At 53.5% G+C, this 20,000-nt stretch overlaps 1 protein-coding gene across 1 annotated transcript in view; it reads right to left on the bottom strand.

Moving 5' to 3' along the window:
* Positions 1-20,000, bottom strand: part of SAG (S-antigen visual arrestin) — a 37,843-nt gene that overhangs the window by 4,609 nt on the left and 13,234 nt on the right. Inside the window, exons 6-13 of the mRNA XM_027769355.1 lie at positions 19,117-19,193; positions 16,975-17,110; positions 13,667-13,751; positions 10,500-10,572; positions 7,634-7,771; positions 4,731-4,808; positions 2,736-2,759; positions 1,077-1,132 (exon numbers count right to left, since the gene is read on the bottom strand). Coding sequence (XP_027625156.1) covers positions 1,077-1,132; positions 2,736-2,759; positions 4,731-4,808; positions 7,634-7,771; positions 10,500-10,572; positions 13,667-13,751; positions 16,975-17,110; positions 19,117-19,193 — 667 coding nt within the window. The remainder of the gene's footprint in view (positions 1-1,076; positions 1,133-2,735; positions 2,760-4,730; positions 4,809-7,633; positions 7,772-10,499; positions 10,573-13,666; positions 13,752-16,974; positions 17,111-19,116; positions 19,194-20,000) is intronic.

Below are 20,000 nucleotides of genomic sequence, written 5' to 3'. Positions count from 1 at the left end.
CACCCCACTGGGACTGACCAGTGAGAGAAACAAAGGAGATACCAGAGACAGCTACACTCCCTGTAATCTGCAGCCAACGTGTAGCCACCTGAGTGCATTCCTCAGCACCCCTCGACCTTCCCCCCAGCAGCCAAATAAAAACCCAGCCCAACTAACATGCAGGGTTCTCAACTCTGACCGGCTGGGCCAGTAAGATTAGGAGTCCTGGCTCAAGCTGAGTAAAAGCGACCCTTGTGTGTTTACATCGGAATCAGCTCCTTGGGGTCTCCTGGGAATTTCGTAACCCGGGTACAACATTAATGAGCTCTAATTCATGTAGCGCATGATTCACCTCTTGACCGTGGGCTGCAGTGAGCGTAGTCATACAGCCATTGCTTCATTAACGCGTATAAGAGGCTGCCCGTTGCAATGCAAATGAGGCATCAGGACCCGCCCTCCAGTCTTTCCTAGCATCTTTGTATTCTCCTCATCAGGGCCACTGTCAAAAAATAGCATGGGGACCAGCAAGTGGCATGGTGGCTAAGGCGCTGGACAATCCCACATGGCCAACCATGGTTCGAGTCCCGGACCCGGTGGTTTGCTTTCTCTCTCTCTCTCTCTGTCTGTCTCTCGCCAGTCAAATTAAAACAAATGAATAAATAAAATAAAATAAATTTTAAAAATTAGCATCTTCTATAGCCCCATTAATGCTTCCACATCAAACAGGAAGCCTTTTGTTTGAAAGTGAAATGCAAAAGTCTTCAGCTTACAAATGTGTTTTTCCCTTAAATCATCTTTAAATTTAAATCTCTGTTGACAATAGAGCCTCTGCTTAAAAATTATTCCTGATAAAAAACTCACAGGACTTTCCCCATCCAAAAGCAATGATGCCACCTCCTCTCTCCACACCACCTGAAGGTGGCCAAGCATCTGGCCCCACGGTGGATAGGTGACTAGTCACTTTGTGGTGACATGGAATCTCTGCACCTGGCCACCCCCATGCTCAGAGGCGTGCTCAGGAATGACCAGGAATGGATGAATATCAAATCTGCAAGTAATGTCTAGCTGGAGAGAACCAGGACAATGACAGCACTGACCTGTGTCCTCAGGCTGCGGGTGCATGAGGCGGAACGGTACCTCCGTGGCCACTTCACTGGAAAGGAGGAAGGTGTAGTGGTGAGAACACACAGGCACGCACAATTACAAGTCACACAGTGAAGAGCTGCAGCTGTGAAAAAACCTTCAAACCCAAACTGAAAGATAATCCAGCGGGATGAAGAAGAAAACAAGGGCCAGTATATGGCATGGTGGTTAAGGCAGCTGGATCCCACTTGGCCAACTGTGTGGTTCGAGTCCTAGACCCAGAAGCTTGGAAAACACGTCAGGTGTGTGTCTCTCCATGTCTCAAATCCCAAGAGGAGGGATGGAGGAGAGAGGATTGCAAAATGGAATCCCTGGGGAGGCGGGGGTGCTTTCTCACTTTATATCTCTCTCTCTCTGTCTCTCTCTCTCAGGGGCGCTCATGAGCCATATAGAAAGTTTTTTTAAAAAGACAAAGAAAAAAACAAAAACAGAAATCAGGAAGTGGTCAAATAAGAATTGTAAGTATATTCCCAGGAATGTGGCCCAGAAACTCCACTCTCGCATGGCTGAGGTGGTGAGCATTTTTAGGCTGCCTTTATTCCTGGTTATGAGTTGCGGTGACTTGATATTGCTGGTTAAAAAAAAAGGGGGGGTGGAAATCCTAGAGAAAGCATAGTTTTAAAAATATTCTTTGCAGGACCAGCAGTTGGTGTAATGGCTGTGTCGCTGGACTCCCATGTAGCCTACTGTGGTTCAAGTCCTGGACCCGGTGGCTTAAACTCACGCCGGGCACATGGTGTGCACACCCAAGATCCCAAAAGGAGAATAGAGCAGAAGGGATTGTGGCATGGCCATCCCCCTGGGGGGTGATTTCTCGCTGTCTGTCTTGTCGCTCTGTCTCTATCTTTCTGGCAAGCGCACGAGCCCTATAGCAAAAACCTCTCCAAAAAATATATATTCTTTGCAACAACATAAACCATTTGTAATCTCCAATTGAAGCACACTCAGCAGAGAGAGGGAGAGAAGCACACCCCTTTCCTCCATGTCCTCACCCCACCAGGACTGGGACACGCACATGCATAGCATGTTTTCCAACTGTCCAGGACTGAGATTCCATCTGTGATCAGCCGTGTGGGATCCAGTTCCAAATGCACAGTACCTAACCACTGTGCTACAAGCCAGCCCGGTACACCATTTTTAATCTGCTAAAGTTAATGTGAAACTGGGCAAGCACATGGTCTGTTTAGAGCAGAGCACAGATGAGCTAAGTCCACTGAATTACAAAAGCTAAAGGGCTTTGGGGGATTTAGACACACATGACAGCGGCATGGAGGATGTCTCTATTCTACGGTGATCTCAGAGAAACATCCCGCTCAGCCCAGGTTGTCATGGCCGCTTCACTGGAAAGCGACAGGTGGGGTGGTGAGAACACACGCACACACGCACGCACAGGACAGCAGTATGGAGCATGCCAGTATGCTACGTGGTCTCAGAGAAATATCCCACTCAGCTCGGCTGTCGTGAAGTGCCTGAAGGCGGTACGCATCATTCCAGAACCCTTCCGAGCACAGGTGCCCAGAGACCAGCCTTCGCCAGTTAGAACTGGGAACCCCAAACACCGTTGTCTTTGATGAGCTGGAAGCCAGGCGGAAAAGGGAGGTGAAGAGGCTTACCTGGAGGTGAGCTCTCCCAGAAAGCTAGGAAACAAAAGCAAACCACTGTGGTGATTGCCCATGGTGGTAACGTGACGCCACTTCCCGTTACTCAGACACAGGACAGTCTCTAACTCGAGCACCCCTCCATGTTACATCATCCCCCCCCCACTTCCGATTGCAGCTCTTCCTCAAGAGGATTAGTTAATAAGAGGAGTTGCTGACGTTCAAGACCTAATGTTCAAGAATCCAAATTTCTTGTCCATAGAGGTCATCGCAAACCACAATCTGAAACGTGGGCTGAAAGTACAAGTTCATTTTTGGTGCAAAGTTTTTTTTTGAAATCTATGAATTGTATCTTTTTTTTTTTTTTTTTGAGAGGTTTTTGCTATAGGGCACATGCGCTCACCAGACAGACAGAGAGAGACAGAGAGACAGAAAGCGAGAAATCACCCCCCCAGGGGGGATGGCCACCCCGCAGTCCCTTCTCCTCCATTCTCCTCTTGGGTTCTTGGGCACACACGCACATGCGCCCGGCGTGAGTTTAAGCCACCGAGTCCGGCACTCGAACCACGGTTGACTACATGGGAGTCCAGCGACATAGCCATTACGCTAACTGCTGGTCCCCGCATCATATCTTTATAATATGCATTTTCCGTAAACGTATTGAAGACCCTCACCCACACGTTCTGCACTTCTCTTGAAACTCCACCTGTGTTTAGATGCTCTTGGGGAAAGGGAAGGAGAGGACTCCCCACTCTGAGAACTCAGCAGACACAGGCGCTGCGCCCCAGACTATACAGGGCACTTGCGTTCTGCCCTGCTGCCCCGTCATAGCTCGGGGAACTCCTCCCTGACTGGGCGTGTGCACGGACTTGCCTTCCATGCCGGAACTTCACCAGCATCAGCAGGTGCAAGGCCAGAGCCTTAGCAAAGGAATTCGGAGAAAAGGAGATGTCAAGCCTTTCCTCTTTGATGAGAATGAAGACATGAAAGAAGTTGATTTCATACCAAAACCCAGAAAACTGTCTTTGGAACACTGAGAAATCAGCATTCTTGGGACCAGCAGTTAGCGTAATGGCTATGTCACTGGACTCCCATGTAGTCGACCATGGTTTGAGTCCCAGACCCGGTGGCTTAAACTCACGCCTGGCACGTGTGCATGTGTGCCCAAGATCCTGAGAGGAGAATGGAGGAGAAGGGATTGCAGTGTGGCCATCCCCTCTGGGGGGTGATTTCTCACTTTCTATCTCTCTGTCTCTCTCTGTCTGTCTGGTGAGCGCACATGCCCTATAGCAAAAACTGCTCCCAAAAAAAAAAGTCAGCATTCTTGTATGAAAAGGAGATTCCCAAATCCTGATGACATGTCAGGGAAGGAAAGGAAAGGCTCCCATTTTAAGGCTAAATACATTCTTTTTACTTATTTTTAAATTTTTACTTTCTTTTAGGTTTTGTCATGGGGCACATGCAAAAGAGAGGCAGAGAGACAGAGAGAGGAGAGTGAGAAATCATCTCCCCAAGGGCATGGCCACAACATAATCCCTTCTCCTCCAGTCTCCTCTTGGAGCTTTGGGCATGCATGCACACACCTCCAGCATGATTTTCAAACCACCAGGTCCAGGATTTGAACCATGGGTGTCCATGTAGGAGTCCAGCATCTTAACCACTGCTGGCCCCAAAACTGGATACATTCTTAGATGCAAAGAAAGAAACTCTGACTAAGCATTTATTTAACAGTTGTTATTCTTTTCTGAATAAAATATAACATTAAACTAATTTTTGTTTCTGCTCTAGCAGAAACAAAAATTTTGTGTCAGCTCTAGCCCTTGAGCATGTGCACCCCGTGTCTGCAGAGTGGATCCTAGAACTAGACAAATGCAGTCTCTCTGAAGCCCATGTGGCAGTCAGGGGGCTCAGGGCCCTTCCCTTGCTTGCTCTGCCATCCTTAGGAAAGGTACAGTTCAGATGTTGAAGGTGAAGACTGAGCAGCACAAGTGTCAGCGCTGGGACACTTACCCCGACACTGTGAGCTTCACCTTGACCTGGTATGACACCAGGATCCCCAGGACAGTCCGGTCTACGCCTTCCTTAATGCTGCCAACGGAAGGGAAAAGAGATGGCTGAGGGGGCAGAGAAAGCGATGAGCTGCTAAAGGGCCCTTCAGCTCCCACCCAGGTGCAGACATTGTAGCAGCGTCTCGCCCAGAACCAGTGAACTTGAGCAAGAAGCCAAAGTCCTAGAACTCTGCAGAGCTGGGGTGGTGTGCGTGTGTGTGTGAGGGTGCGTCCACGGAGGGCAGGGGGTCCTCCCGTGCACTAGAGGAATTCCTGCACCTTCCCCTCTAGCTGACAGCGGGCAGAGCACAGGCCTCCTCCGTCCTCTAACTCAGCCGATGCTCCTCCGCCCGGACATCCACCCAGAAACAGCCTCCTCGGCTCCTCCCTCTCCTCCACCTGCCAAAACCACCTTCCCTGCAGCCATCAGTCCTCCCACTGGCTTCTCCTGCTGGATCAACCCAAGAACTTACTTCCCACGGCGTAAGCTCCTTCTCTGAGCTCTCCAGCTGCCCTGAGGCCGGGAGCTGCCCTTTACCACCTCATACCTGACTACACTCTAGAGTCACTGTGCGCCAGCCTTGCCAAACACAAACCTGTCCTGGAATGCCCTCTCCTCCTCTCCTGCCTCTAAGACCTGAAGTTGAAGTCCCCTCCCCTTGCAGAGCTTCCTGGCCACCGGCTCGGCAGCACTGGGTGAGAAAGCTCACGGACCCTCGATGGCGGCCCTGACCACAGGGCACCTTCGTTGCTCTGGATGATGGCCAACCAGCTCACCCAGCACCACGCCTGGCACCAAGTGAGAGCTCCCTCAGTGTTTCAGCGAATGGAACGAGGTGCGGGAAACCTTCAGACGTGCCCAGAGAGAGTGCGATGTAGCTTTCCATGCCAGAAACTTCATTCTAGACTCCACGAGCACGTGCTGCATTCATGCCATGTGACCGGCACCATCCCGGGCACCTTATCACAGGTTATTATGCCACGTGTCCTCGTGTGGAAGACAGACATCCCTCTCACGACCCTGAGAGGTTACCATGAAATCTCAGCTGAAATTGCATGAGCGATGATAGAGCACATGGCCGAGAAAGCTGCCAGCTCAGGGCAGACGCGGGGAAGGCAGTGCGGGCAGCTCTGGGACGGGAGCCGGGAGGGCTGCAGGGCAGGCTTTGGGCCTGGAGCCCCTGACGGGAGGCCAGGTGGCTTTGTGCTGTCAGGACTGTGTGCTGCCAAAGGACTGCGTTAGCCTCTGGTGCCTGGCATGCCTTTAAAAGAGGACAAGGGGCCAGATGGTCGCCTACAGTAAAATGGGAGCTCTGTGAGGCTGGCCCATGGAGGAAGGGGCTGGGTTTGCTGAGCGCAGTATCCATGACCCAGGGCTCATTGAGACTGGGGGTAGAACTTGGTGGAACTGGGCTGCCCCCAAGAGGAAAGAGGGCCATTAGCTAGAGGCCTGCCCCTTTGCCAGGACTGGCTCTCTACCTTGTGCAGGCCACACGCCTGGGGATGCCCTGCGAATGCGCTTCCTCCCTGCGCTAACGGGGGCGAGTGGGTGAGGAGCAGGACCGGGCTGCTCTGCCATCAGCTGACCTGGTGAGCTGGGATGGGGCTCTCGTTGTGGCTCAGCTGCAATGTCCTTTTCCGTAAAATGAGCATAAACCCTCCCTCACACAGGTGTGGGGAGATGGGGTGTTTGCAAACCACGTGAAAGCCTTTTCCCAGCACGCCCTTGTGGACAGCATGGACCCTTTTATTTTTTTTTTTGCTATAGGGCACATGCACTCACTGGAGAGACAGAGAGACAGAGAGACAGAAAGCCAGAAATCAACCCCGAAGAGGGAAGGCCACAGTGTAGTCCCTTTTGCATTTTCCTCTCAGGATCTGGGCAAGCACACACACACCTGACGTTACCATTATGCCATCTTCCGGTCCCTGGAATGCCTTGACTACATTGATCCAGGGTAACGGTTTCCCTGTTATTCTCTCTCCTGCAGCTCCATGAATGTGCTCTGGAATCTGACCTAAAACCTGGCATGTGACCGTCAGGAAACCCGTTGACTCCCACCCACTTTCTGCTGAATGTTGCTGATCCCCAGCGTCGGTCCCGGCGAACGTGAGCTACTGAGCTACGAGGTCACAGAGGTCAGAAGTGCCAGCCTCTCGCCAGTTGGGTCATCTCAGAAGTGCTCTCTTGGGGACACAGAGGGAGCCCCCAGCACAGCGGATGAGTCTCGAACCTGGGTCTCAGCTCTTGCCCCAAACACTCAGAGTTCGACAACACACACACTTCGGGAACGGGAGGGTGGCCGGGCACGGCAGCAGACACTGGAGTACGGCCGCACGGTGCGGCTGGACCGCGGCCTACACTGGTTGGGGTCTCTGATCAGAGTCAGCAGGTCGGTGCCTTTCCCTGTGAAGCCAATGGACATTCGTAGCCACCAGGCCCTCTTGCTGCACCCTCCCTGCTGGAAATGAGCAGATGCCTGGGTGGCTGTGGCCTCCCGCCGCACTTGGCTCTGCACTCCTGGTGACATTTGTGACGCAGGCACTGATCTTTCTGGGGCACTTGGTGTGTGTCAGGCACCACCCTCAGCACGGACCACCTCCCGTCATCCTTTCAGCCACTCTGCAAGATTGGACCCATCACCACCCCCACCTTATGGATGGGAAAACGGAGAGCACAGGGTGCCCAGAGAGGGAGCCATCCGTCCCCAGAGCCCGCAGGCGCCACCATGTGTGCTGGGGCGGAGCGAGGGCCTTGGCTGGGTCCCTGAGGCAGCCCAGCAGCTGCACAGGACGCCCGAGAGCCCGTGCTGAGCCGAGCAGCGGAGCACCCAGGCAGCCCTGTTGGGAGCGGCGAGGACTCACATGGTGCTGGAGGCGAGGTTGGTGTCCTCGTGCTTGATCTTCCCATCCAGGGCGAGCCCTCTTCTCTCTCGGTTGTTCGCCAGCAAGGGCACCAGCGTCAGCGTCTTGGTCAAAGTGCTGTTTGGTTGCACTTTTTCTCTAGAGGAGGAGATGCACAGAGAGGAGGTGTAGCACTGTCGAGGCCACCATCCACCCCACGAGACCCCATTCGCCATGGAGTTTTCCAGGATCGAAGTTTCCTTGTCGACCCACTGGAGGATCAGAACAGGTGCCTGAGGATCTGCCCGACGAGGGCCAGAACAGTGCTAATGATGTCTCACAGAGGGCTGGCTGCAACACGGGGACACTGGCTCGCACCTCTCAGACTGACATAAATTGCTGAATTTCTAGAATGTTCCATGGGGTTAAAGGAGACCAGCGACCCTGTGGTCAAAGGCCACTGCCAGGTTCCTCCTTTGCGAACCACACATGTGCTGTGGGACCTTCTGGTTAGCGCCCACAAGCCCAAGCTGGAAAGGCTCTTGACCTGTAAGGGGATTGGTGTGTGATCACGTGGTGGGCTGTTTCAGGGGCAGGCGGGGGCCCCAGCTGTGAGCCATCCAGACTGGGCTGTGCTGGTTCAGAGCACCACGTCTTTTCTTTCACTACCAGATCTTCTCTTTCTCTTTTAAAAAAACTTTATTTATTTATTCAGAGACACACAGTGGCAGCACAGAGACAACACCTGCTGATGCAGTGACTGCCCTGGCTCACAGACATGTGCATGCCCACGTTCCCAGGAGGTCTCTGAGCTCGACCCGGTATCTCCCCCCATGAGGCTGCCTTGCAGAGCCGTGTTTCTCCACTGTGCCACCGTCTGGCCCATCTACCAGCTCTCCTTGAGCATCCGTCGAGCTGACATCTGACAGATGGCAGGGACCTGTGCCAGGGGGTGGGCCTGAGCTAATGCTGGGGACACAACAAGCAGCATGTGTTTCTCCGGGTCTGGCAGCAGTGCCCAGCACAAAGCCGCGTGGCAGGCTGGAGAGCTGGCTCTGCCGTGCCACGTATGCTGCGTGCTCAGGCCGCCCTGCAGCCTCGCACCCCTGTACTGAATGGGGGTGCTCAGGATCCGGGCTCCCACAGATGCAAGGTGTGGCTGTGGCCCTGTGGCTGCAAGTCTGCCGGCTGAGTCCGTGTGCAGCAGCACTCCTCCCATCCCTGAGCCCAGAGAGGAGGCAAAGCCTGGCCGGAGCCAGCACCAGGGCCATTTCTGAACAGGTTCCAAAACAGCCGGAGGTCTGAACTGGTGCTCTCAGGGAGGCCATCCTGGCTGACCTCCTCAGGGGCCTCTTCAGCTCCACTGTGTACAGGAGGCTCTTGGTAGGATTTTGCTTGAGCCTGAGGTAGCTCCCGTGCTGTTTGGGTCTGGTGGAGCCATTCTCAGTGAGCTAGGTCTGGGCAGCAGCCCTGTCAGAGCAGCAGCAGGCTGTAAAGGTGACCTCACAGGAAGGGGACCTTGTGGTTGGGCTCCGGCGACAGCCTTTCCTGCAGCGGACCTGGCCACGGGACCGGAACATGGCAAAGTACTTGGTGGAACCGGATCCCTGGAGCCACTTCCCAGCCCTTGGCATCTGGGGCTGGAAGTAGGCAGCGACTGGGAGTCAGGCCTGACCTGGTTCCCAGGGGCCCAGCCGCCAGGGCTCCGGAGCCACGGGGGCCTGGATGAAGGCTCATGCTCCAGCCTCCTGCGTGCTCTCTAGACAGACATGTTAACGTGATCCAGCCCAGCGCCCAGTCTCCCTCCAACTTTGGGGGGACCTTGAAAAGCTTTCCAGCTCCCTGGGATCCATTTGGCTCAAAATGCACCCCAGAGCATCAAAGGTCAGATAATGGGGTACATATGAGGAGGAAACAGCCAGGCCCAGGAGGTGCCTGCTGCTGAGTGTGTACCAAAAGGCCAGCCAGGGCCAGGGCTCCTGAGGCACGAGGACGTGCAAGGACATACTTGAGAGGCAGAAGAGACCCTGGGCCTGGCCAGAGGAGCCCCTCAATGAGCTGGGGCTCCCTCCCGCTACTGTCCGCAGTCAACCTGGAGTGACCGGAGGGCTGAATCTAGAGTAGGAGTCTGTCTGCCTTGATGGGGTATTATCTCCAGGAATCCGATTTTCTTTCATCACCGCCCTTCTGCCACGCCGCTGCCCCATCCTGATAGAATTTTATCCAGACGTTGGTGCGCAGAGCATGCCCGCCTGACAGGGACAAAGGCTTGCCCAAGCTTCTCTCACAAGGGGGAAGGGAGGGCCCCACGGCCCCCAGCCCCCAAGCCCGGGTAGTAAGTGGCTACCTGACAGCGCAAGCACAGCAGAGCTCGTCTGCCGTGCCACCCGAAGGCGCCATCGCAGCCTCCACAACTGGTTTCCAGTCCGATGGCGCAAGAAAATCCACTCACAGAGGCGGGCTAAGAAGGGATTCACCCTCCTGACCCAGCTGTCATTGGTGCGAGGTTTTTAAATGGCAGAGATGGGACGATAGCTGGACTGACTGCCACATGACCACCTCCTCGGAGGAGGCAGAAACAGTACCGACTTCCTAACAGCTCCTTCCAAGGCTACAGAGAAAGGCCTGGTGACATCCCATCCTATTCCCCTCCTCTCGCCATTCTTCGGGGCAACGAAGTGCTCAGAACTCCCGGAGGTGGGTGCAGGTTAGGGAATGTGACCGCGACGCTGCTGCCGGTGCAGCCGGTGAAGCGTCAGCGAAGGCGGAGAAAAGCGGTGGGCTAGCCCAGCTCTCTAGTTCCCTCTTCGGCATGAACAGAAGAGGAACTTGACAAAGAAGGCCACCCCCTGCACCCCCGGAAATGGAAGCCCAACCAGCTACTCACTGTGTTTCCTCCATGGCCACCGGCTTGACGTAAGAGTCACTCGAGTAGAGAACCACATTGGCCACTTGTTCCACTGCAGAGGAGGACAGGGGTCAGTGATCAGCCCTGGGCCGCTCCACGCACGTGCATGGTCCCTCCTAGCCTTCCAGGAGCCATGCCGACCTTGTTCCTTCATGACCTCCTCAGTCTACTTCCCAGGCTCCACTCTCTCAGCCCATGGCCTCGAGGCATGACTCCCAGTTCTGGCCTCGGGCCATTTCTGTGCAGGATAGCCTTCTCTGTCAATGCCCTCCTCCCGCGACCTGGTCTCCTCTCCTCTGAGCCCACCATTTACCCCCACCATGGACCTTCTCCCAGCGTCCAGAACTCACCACTGGCTGTCTTCCCACAAATGCAGCCCTCCCCAAACCCTCTATCTTACTTATGGGGCGCCGTCCTTCCTGTTCTCCTCCAAGCTTGAAACCACTCAGAGGCTGCAGAGGTTTGATTCATGGGTATAACATGGTGAATAAGAAGATGGACCATGTGGCCAGACTCCTTGGTTTCGAATCTCTGTTTAGCCATTAACTGTGGAGTGAGACATTTAGCTCCTTTGAGCCTGTTTCCCTCATCCACAAAATGAGAAAATGGAAGTGATAATTGCATCTAACTCAGAAAAATTGTGAGGGTTAAAAATATGACTTTGGAACCAGCAGATGGCATAATGGTATGTCACTAGACTCCCATGTAGTTGATAGTGGTTCGAGTCCTGGATCTAGCTGCTTAAACAAAACTCATCCCAGGCATATGTGCATGTGTGCCCAAAATCCCAAGAAAAGAATGGAAAAGAATTTGAGGCATGGCCACCCCCCTGGGAGGTGATTTCTTGCTTTCTGTCTCTCTGTCTCTCTCTGTCTTTCTGGTGAATGCATGTACCCTATAGCAAAAATCTCTCTCTCTCTCTCAAAAAAAAAAAATGGCTTTTAATTCCTCTTGAAATCAATTTGAAAGATTAAAAGAAATATCTGTGCAAAGTCTTGAGCACTGTCCTTAGATCTAGAAAGCTATTCACTTTTGTTTCAGGAAAAAATCCAATAGCTTCTTTCAAGGTTTATGACTTTGTAGTTAGGTTTCATCAAATTTTGAGAAATAATTTTTTTAAAGAGGTTTTTGCCCTAGGACACAGTGAGAGGAAAAGTGAGATCCCTCAGTGGGGATGGCCACACCAATCTCTTCTCCATTTTCCTTCCAGGATCTTGGGCACACACACACGTGCCTGGTGTGATTTTGAGTCACCGGGCCCAGGACTCGAACCACTGCCAACTACATTGGAGTCCAGGAACTTACCCATTACACTATCTGCTGGTCCTCACATGTTGACATCTTAACCTCAAGGTGGCTGTATTGGGAGGTGATTAGGTCATGGGCACAGAGCGCTCACAAACGGATGAATGTCCGTATACAAAAGGCCTGGGGAGCCTGTCTGCTCCTCTACAGTGTGAGGACGCAGCAGGAAGGTACCGTCTGGGAGGAACAGGCCTGGCTAGGCATGGAACTTGCTGGTGCCTTCATCTTGGTCCTCCAGCCTCCAGAACTGAGAAGAATAAGTATCTGCTGTATCAGTCGCTCAGTTTATGGCACAGCTGCCTCAGTGGACCGTGTGGAGACTGGCTTGGACACTGCATACTAATACAACAGGCTAAATTCTCAGCTTTTACAAAGACCAGAAGGCATATAAAGGAATACAGTATAAAACCAAATTGCAACTGACATGTTCATAGCAATAAAAAAAATCTAGAATTCTTCAGTATGCATCTATCAAAAGCCTCCTCTACGTCAGACACATGGGGAAAGAAGCCAGAGGTGTGGCCAGCCATCTCGGTTTGCCCGACCGGGCTTGCCTTAGCACTGAGTGTCCTTAGTCCCAGGCAGCCAGTGGTCACTCTGAAGCAGGCGATGCCTACTATGTCTTTTGTTTTTGTTTTTCTAAGAATTATTTTATTTAACTTTATTTATTTGTTTATTTTAATTTGGCCAGAGAGGGACAGAGAGAGAGAGAGAGAAAGCAAGTCGCCCAGTCCAGAACTCAAATCATGGTTGTTCATGTGGGAGTCGAGCGCCTTTAACTACCACGCCACCTGTCAGCCACAAAGCCTGCTCTGTCTTAATTCCTGAATGTCTGAGTTAAAAGTTGAACTCCGGAGACCAGCAGAAAGTATAATGATTACATCTCTGGGCTCCCACATGGCCAACCGCATTTGAGTCCCAGACTTTGTGGCTTGAAACTCACCCTGGGCACATGTGCATGTGTACCCAAAATCCCTAGAGGAGAATGGAGAAAAAAGGATTGCAGCATGGCCACCACCACCTCACCCCGGGAGGGGGAGGTGATTTCTCGCTTCCCATCTCTCTGTGTCTCTCTGGCAAGTGCAGGCACCCTATAGCAAAAATTTCTCTCTAAAAAAAAACAAACCGCTGAGCTCCAAAGTGGCTTTCCTAAGTCACTACATGGTGTCGTTTTTGTAGCCCACGAAGACCATCTATCAGGCCGCTGTGCACGGGCGCCCTTTGAGATGAAGAACTGTGGGAACAGCACACAGGAGGCACCCGCCCTGCTGTATATGGTGAGGGTTGGCCGTCCTATGATGTCTGTGCAAGCCGAGACAGTCACATTTCACCATTCGCAAAGCACGTCCATGGGGACCTCTCCTGAGAGCCTCGCAAGGCCTGGGAAGACAGACCAGACGTCTGCTACGGATGCCAGCCAGGGTTCAGAGGGCTCGGCACACACACCCCTCCAGCCTGGTGTTCTCCATCTAGACCTTTCCCATAACACTATGCATTTGCCACCAAAGTTATCCCTGAATGAGAAGGAAAGTTGCACCCGGCTCACTGGGAGATCTAGAACAGGGGCACCCTTCCCGGCAGACACACCATGGAAAGGCAGGAGCATCATGGCTCAGGGAGGTTGTCCCGGGCAGAAAGCAGCCCTAGTGGGCACCAGGTCAATTGAGATGACTTTCAAGGTCTTTCTCCCTGCAGTGTGTCGTTGGTCCTGCTGCCCACGACAACAGACTCGAAGGGCAGTGGAGAACCCAGAGGGCCTTAGGGGCCTGAGGCGTGGCCCCAGGAAATGCGCTCAGCTGAGAGAGCCAACGACACCACCCTCTAGTCTGAGAAGGGCCTACCCAGCACTTTGATCTTCTTCACAGTTTTGTCCGTGTTGTTGGTCACGGTCACCGTCACTGGGATGGGTTCCCCGTGGAAATAGACCTGGAAAGGTTAGCGGGAAAGTCAGAGCAGCCTGGGCCCAGGAACCACAGGCTCTCTGAGCACCCCAGCCCTCCGGCGAGGACGGAGGTGGCTGGGTTCCTGCACTTTCAGGAAAGGTGACGTGACGCCAGCACGCTTCCTCTAGAGAAGGGTCTGGAAGACCTGCTCTGTGGGAGGCTGAGGAGGACAGTGGGGCTCTGGACTCGCATCAGGGTAGGCAGGGGGTGGAGGGTAGGGTCTTGAGTAGAATCAGATGACTGAGGCAGGATGAGTGTGATGAAGGGAAACCTCCAGGAAAGCTGAGCGAAGGGGTCCTCCCCAGCTGCCACTGTGTACCCTGACCTCAGGTGGGTACACCCTTGCATGTGTACGCACATGCACACATGTGTGCACTCACAGATACATGCATGCACACACGCACACATACTCACAGACACGAGAACATGCATGCACACATTTGCACATGTGCGCGCACACACACACAGAGTGCAGCAGGCTCTTGCCAGCACATGTGCATAACTGTTGGTGACCACAGAGACCAGGCACAGCCTTGGCTGGCGGCTCTTCCCCTTTTCCATCATGACACCCTGAAGAGAGGACATCATTCTTGACACCCACCAAGAATGCTTCCTGGGACACCCAGACTGCCCAGGGAAGCGAACGCCTGCTGTTGCTACATGAACGGACAAGGCCATGGGGTGGAGCGAGGGCAGCTGGGGCGGGCGTGTGAGAAACGTGGCCCTGCCCCATCAGTCAGGAGAGTCAGCCGCTAGAGAGCCAGCCGGTTTGGCCTTAGCCTGACGATCACAGCCACTAGCTCCCAGCTACAGAAAAAAGCCTGTGGTTCGCAAGCCCTGGGGCTCCAGCCAGCCCAGAAATGAGATTGCTTGCAACACACCGGCCATCCCCTGCGGGGGGGCGCAGTGACACAGGGTGGCTCACCTCCTTGCTGAGGGAGACGGCAAGCTGCAGGGGCTTGTCGGACATGAAGAACTGCCAGGCGGCCTCGGCCCGGGGCTGGGGGCCCATCTCGTCCGGGGCGAGCTGGACCTTGCGGATCAGCAAGCGCACAGAGCTCCTGGGGAAGAAAGTCACACCTCAGCTCTCTCCCTGGAATCACACCAGGGTTTTTCCAGCGTGGCCCAGTGGGGACAGGATGGGCCAGAAAGGGGCGGACATTGGTCTGAGTCTGAGGCAGCCTGGGGCAGGAGAGCCGAGGGGTCTGCTTTCCAATCCCTCCTCCATGACAGCTTGGCTGGGTGGCGCCCGGGCCACGCTCCTGAGGGACACTGAAAGGTTCCCAGCCGTGGCCCTACCTGTGGGGCTGACGAGCGAATGTGCCCTGTTCTTTCTGAGCTCTACATGAAGGTGACGCACTGTGACTGCCACCATCCCAAGCCTGAGAAGAGGGCGTTCGGGGCACAGTCAGAAACCTCATTTAGGCATAGAGGAAACGCCGGGCCAGCCGCAGTGCAGCAGCAATACCGCAATGCCCTATAGCACTGAGGCATGCGGGAAGGCCCCTGTCCACTCCGGGGGTCTCCCTGTGCATGCCAGGCATGCCCGTGACCCTAGCCGACTGCAGGTACGATTGCAGTGTGAGGACTCTGTCGGGGATGCTTCTGTCTCTCTGTGTCTTTGTCCCACCCCTGCCTCTCACTCGTGGAAGAAAGAAACTAAAAAAATCTTATAGCATTAAAACATGATAAAAAATTGGGACCAGCAGGTGGCATGATGGTTAAGGCGCCGGATACTGCCACATGGCCAACTCATGGCTGACCGCACAGTTCAAGTCTCAGACTGGGCTGAGAAACACACCAGGTATGTGTGCATACATGCCCAACATCCAGAAAGGAGGGAGAGATGAAGGAGAAGGGATTGTGGTGTGACCATTCCCTAAGGGGGGGGGAGGATTCACCTCTCCTTCTCTTTGTCTCTCTCTCTCTTTCTTTCTCTTACTCTCCCAGGTGAGTACAAACACCCCCAGCAGGAAAAAAAAAAAAGAAGAAGAAGAAAGAAAAGAGAGCACGAGAAAAAGAAAAAAAAAGAGAGTGAAGAGAGAAAAGAAAAAGAAAGGAAAAAAGAGAAAAAGAAATAAAAAGAAAGGAAGAAGGGAAGAAAGAGAAAGAAAGAAGAAAGAGAGAGAAAAGAAGAAAGGGAAGAAAAAAAGATAAATAAATAAAGGTAACCAACAAGAATATTGTTTGATCTACATAACCAGAAAAGACCAAAAGTAGGTAAGGCAAATGACCATCACACAAAAAGAAAAATCATTAATCTTTTCTTAGCTTTTAAGTTTGAACCTATCAATGGAAAAGAATGCCAGATCCCCTCAAGGATTCCAATTCTTTTGCAAATGAACCTACAACTGGTTACCACAGTATACCTAGGACATAAAAATACACAAATATTAAAGGTCTTTTTAGGTAAGCTAGGAGCTGACAGTGACACCAAGAGAACCCAGGAGAACCCAAATGCTGTCATGGATCTTTTGTTACAATGGGAGTATATGAAAGGCAGGTGAGAAATAGAATCCCGCCCAAGTTCACCTGCCCGAGTTCACCTGACAGAGGTCGAAGGGACACAAAGCCTGTGGCCCGTTTTCCCATCCCTAGGAGCCTCAGTTAGAAGGATGTGCTTGGTAGCTGTCAAATCTCGCATTTGCTCCTGAACTCTTGGAACAAAAGCCATAGTATAGTGGCAGAAGGAGTCAAACGAAAGCTTCTGAAGTGATAAATCAGAAAAATGCCTCATGCTAGATGGAACCACAGAGATTTAATATTACTCTCAAAAGTGTGTACCACAGGGGCCAGCAGGTGGTGTGGTGGTTAGGAGTGCTGGACTCCCACATGGCTGATGGTGGTTCGACTGAAGAGAGGACATCATTCTTGACACCCACCAAGAATGCTTCCTGGGACACCCAGACTGCCCAGGGAAGCGAACGCCTGCTGTTGCTACATGAACGGACAAGGCCATGGGGTGGAGCGAGGGCAGCTGGGGCGGGCGTGTGAGAAACGTGGCCCTGCCCCATCAGTCAGGAGAGTCAGCCGCTAGAGAGCCAGCCGGTTTGGCCTTAGCCTGACGATCACAGCCACTAGCTCCCAGCTACAGAAAAAAGCCTGTGGTTCGCAAGCCCTGGGGCTCCAGCCAGCCCAGAAATGAGATTGCTTGCAACACACCGGCCATCCCCTGCGGGGGGGCGCAGTGACACAGGGTGGCTCACCTCCTTGCTGAGGGAGACGGCAAGCTGCAGGGGCTTGTCGGACATGAAGAACTGCCAGGCGGCCTCGGCCCGGGGCTGGGGGCCCATCTCGTCCGGGGCGAGCTGGACCTTGCGGATCAGCAAGCGCACAGAGCTCCTGGGGAAGAAAGTCACACCTCAGCTCTCTCCCTGGAATCACACCAGGGTTTTTCCAGCGTGGCCCAGTGGGGACAGGATGGGCCAGAAAGGGGCGGACATTGGTCTGAGTCTGAGGCAGCCTGGGGCAGGAGAGCCGAGGGGTCTGCTTTCCAATCCCTCCTCCATGACAGCTTGGCTGGGTGGCGCCCGGGCCACGCTCCTGAGGGACACTGAAAGGTTCCCAGCCGTGGCCCTACCTGTGGGGCTGACGAGCGAATGTGCCCTGTTCTTTCTGAGCTCTACATGAAGGTGACGCACTGTGACTGCCACCATCCCAAGCCTGAGAAGAGGGCGTTCGGGGCACAGTCAGAAACCTCATTTAGGCATAGAGGAAACGCCGGGCCAGCCGCAGTGCAGCAGCAATACCGCAATGCCCTATAGCACTGAGGCATGCGGGAAGGCCCCTGTCCACTCCGGGGGTCTCCCTGTGCATGCCAGGCATGCCCGTGACCCTAGCCGACTGCAGGTACGATTGCAGTGTGAGGACTCTGTCGGGGATGCTTCTGTCTCTCTGTGTCTTTGTCCCACCCCTGCCTCTCACTCGTGGAAGAAAGAAACTAAAAAAATCTTATAGCATTAAAACATGATAAAAAATTGGGACCAGCAGGTGGCATGATGGTTAAGGCGCCGGATACTGCCACATGGCCAACTGTGGTTTGAGTCCCAGACCTGGTAGATTGCTTTCCTGCTTTTTCTGTCTCTCTCTCTCTCTGGTCAAATTAAAATATAAACGAATGAATAAATAAAATTAAATAAGTAATTCTAAAAAATAATAATAATAAATCAAATAAAATAATAAAGGACCAGCAGGTGGCATGGTGGTTGAGGCGCTGGACACTCCTGCATGGCCAATCATGGTTCAAGTCCCAGACCTGGTGGCTTGGTTTCTCACTTTCTCTCTCAATCTCTGTGTCTCTCTCTGGTCAAATTAAAGTAAATAAATAAACTAAAAATTACTACAAATTAAATTAAATAATTTTTTAAAAATCTAGGAACAGGGCTGGCAGGGAGAGGACTGGGGGCTACTGCTTCCCGGTGCGGTTTCTGAGGGGGTAAGGGAAAGGCTGTGGGTGCTGGTGGCGGTGATGGCGGCATGGCACGAGGAATGGCCTTACTGCCACTGAATCGCAAACTTAGGAGTGGTAGAAATGGCTCACCAGGGGCCAGCAGATGGCGTGGTGGTTAAGGTGCTGGATCCCACATGGACAGCTGTGTGGTTCAAGTCCTGAACCCAGTGACGAAAAACACACTGGGTGTGTGCGTGCATGCCCAAAATCCCAAGAGAAGAATGGAGGAGGAGCTGTACAGGGCCAAGTTCCCTGGGCGAGGGGATGATTTCTCACTTTCCCTCTCTCTAGTGAGCACAGGTGCCCTATGGCAAAATCTCTAAGAAAAAAAGGAGAAGAAAAAGAGAAAGAAATGACTGTGTCCTGCACATTTATCATCATAAAGAAGGTGTTTTTAATAGCGATTTTTGTTGCTATGGGGTGCGTGTGTTCACTGGAGAGACAGAAAGCAAGAAATCACCCCCTGGGGGATGGTCACTCCTCCATTTTCCTCTCAGGATTTTGGACATGCATACATGCCCGGTGTTTTAAGCCGCCAGGGCCAAGACTTGAACTGCAGTTGACTATGGGCGTCCAGCGATGTAACCATTATGTCATCTGCTGGTTCCCCTAAAAGATGTTTTAAAAATGAAAAAGAAGAAAGGTAGAGAGAGGGAACTGGGGCGCTTTCAGAGGTTTACGCCAACCTTGGAGCTTACAGAGAGCCATGCCATTTCGTTCCCCTAATGACCACTGACGCCACCATCCCTGAAGACGTAGCCGATTCCATCCTTAATCGCCCAGGGAAGCTCTGTTACCCCAGCCACACAGCCCTGCAGGGAGGCTCGGTGATGCTGATGAAGTGGGGCAGTCCGTCACCCCTGCCGCCCCGGCCCTCGTCCAACCCCTATGCTCTTACTTCTTGGACAGTTTGTCCTCTTCGCCCTCTGCGTTCTCCGTGGCAAATGCCTTGACCTCAAAGTCGACCCCACAGCTCTGCTGAGATGAGAGAGTGGACAAGGCTGTCAGCACCTGCCTTCCCGGAAGCCGGGCCGAGGGTCACCTCTCACACTGCGCATGCGGAGTGGGCCCAAGACTTCTTGTCTGCCAGCAACCTCAGCCCCAGGCCACGTGTGAGTTCCTAACCTTCTGCTGGAGCCCCGTCACCTCACTCATCTCTGCACTCACCCCGTGCTGGGGGAGCCCAGAGGCAGACACAGGCCCAGAGCACACGGAGCCAGCCATGCTGATGGCGATTTAGGGGTTCTGGCCGTTCTAGGCTCACGTCACCACCCACTATCTGGGGACACTGCTTAGCTATGCCTCCCCTGCTGATCGCCGTCCTGCCCCTCTTCATGCCACCCCCCAACAAGAGCCATGCTTTTTCAGAGCCGCCACCCGGTGCATGCTGGTCCCTCTTCCCGAAACGCTTCAGCATGAGTTCGTGTCCCCCTGGTGCCTACTGGTGCCTCCTGGTCACTGCTCTCACACGCTGTGTCCCTTCACAGCACATGCCTGTCTGACCCCAGCCCCATCCCCAACACAGTGGTCCAAGGGACCCTCTGGAAACCCAAGCCAGAGCTTTCTGTTCCCAACCCACCAGCGGCCACCTCCCTCAGCACCAAACCCAAGTCTTCCTCTGGTCTATAAGGCCCTCCCAGGCCTGGCAGCTCCTCCTGTCCTGGTCTGACCTCAGCCTCCCCCTTTACCCCAAAACACACCACACCAGGGCCCCGCTCTGCGGGAAGCTCCCGGGGAAGGCACGGCTCTCGCTTTCCCTCTCAGACACCTCGTTAAACATCC

Source organism: Tupaia chinensis, unplaced genomic scaffold (genome assembly GCF_000334495.1).
Source record: "Tupaia chinensis unplaced genomic scaffold, TupChi_1.0 Scaffold149383_1, whole genome shotgun sequence".
Taxonomy (NCBI): domain Eukaryota; kingdom Metazoa; phylum Chordata; class Mammalia; order Scandentia; family Tupaiidae; genus Tupaia; species Tupaia belangeri.
Note: the sequence above shows the minus strand (reverse complement) of the source record. Positions and strands in the feature narration are given on the sequence as shown.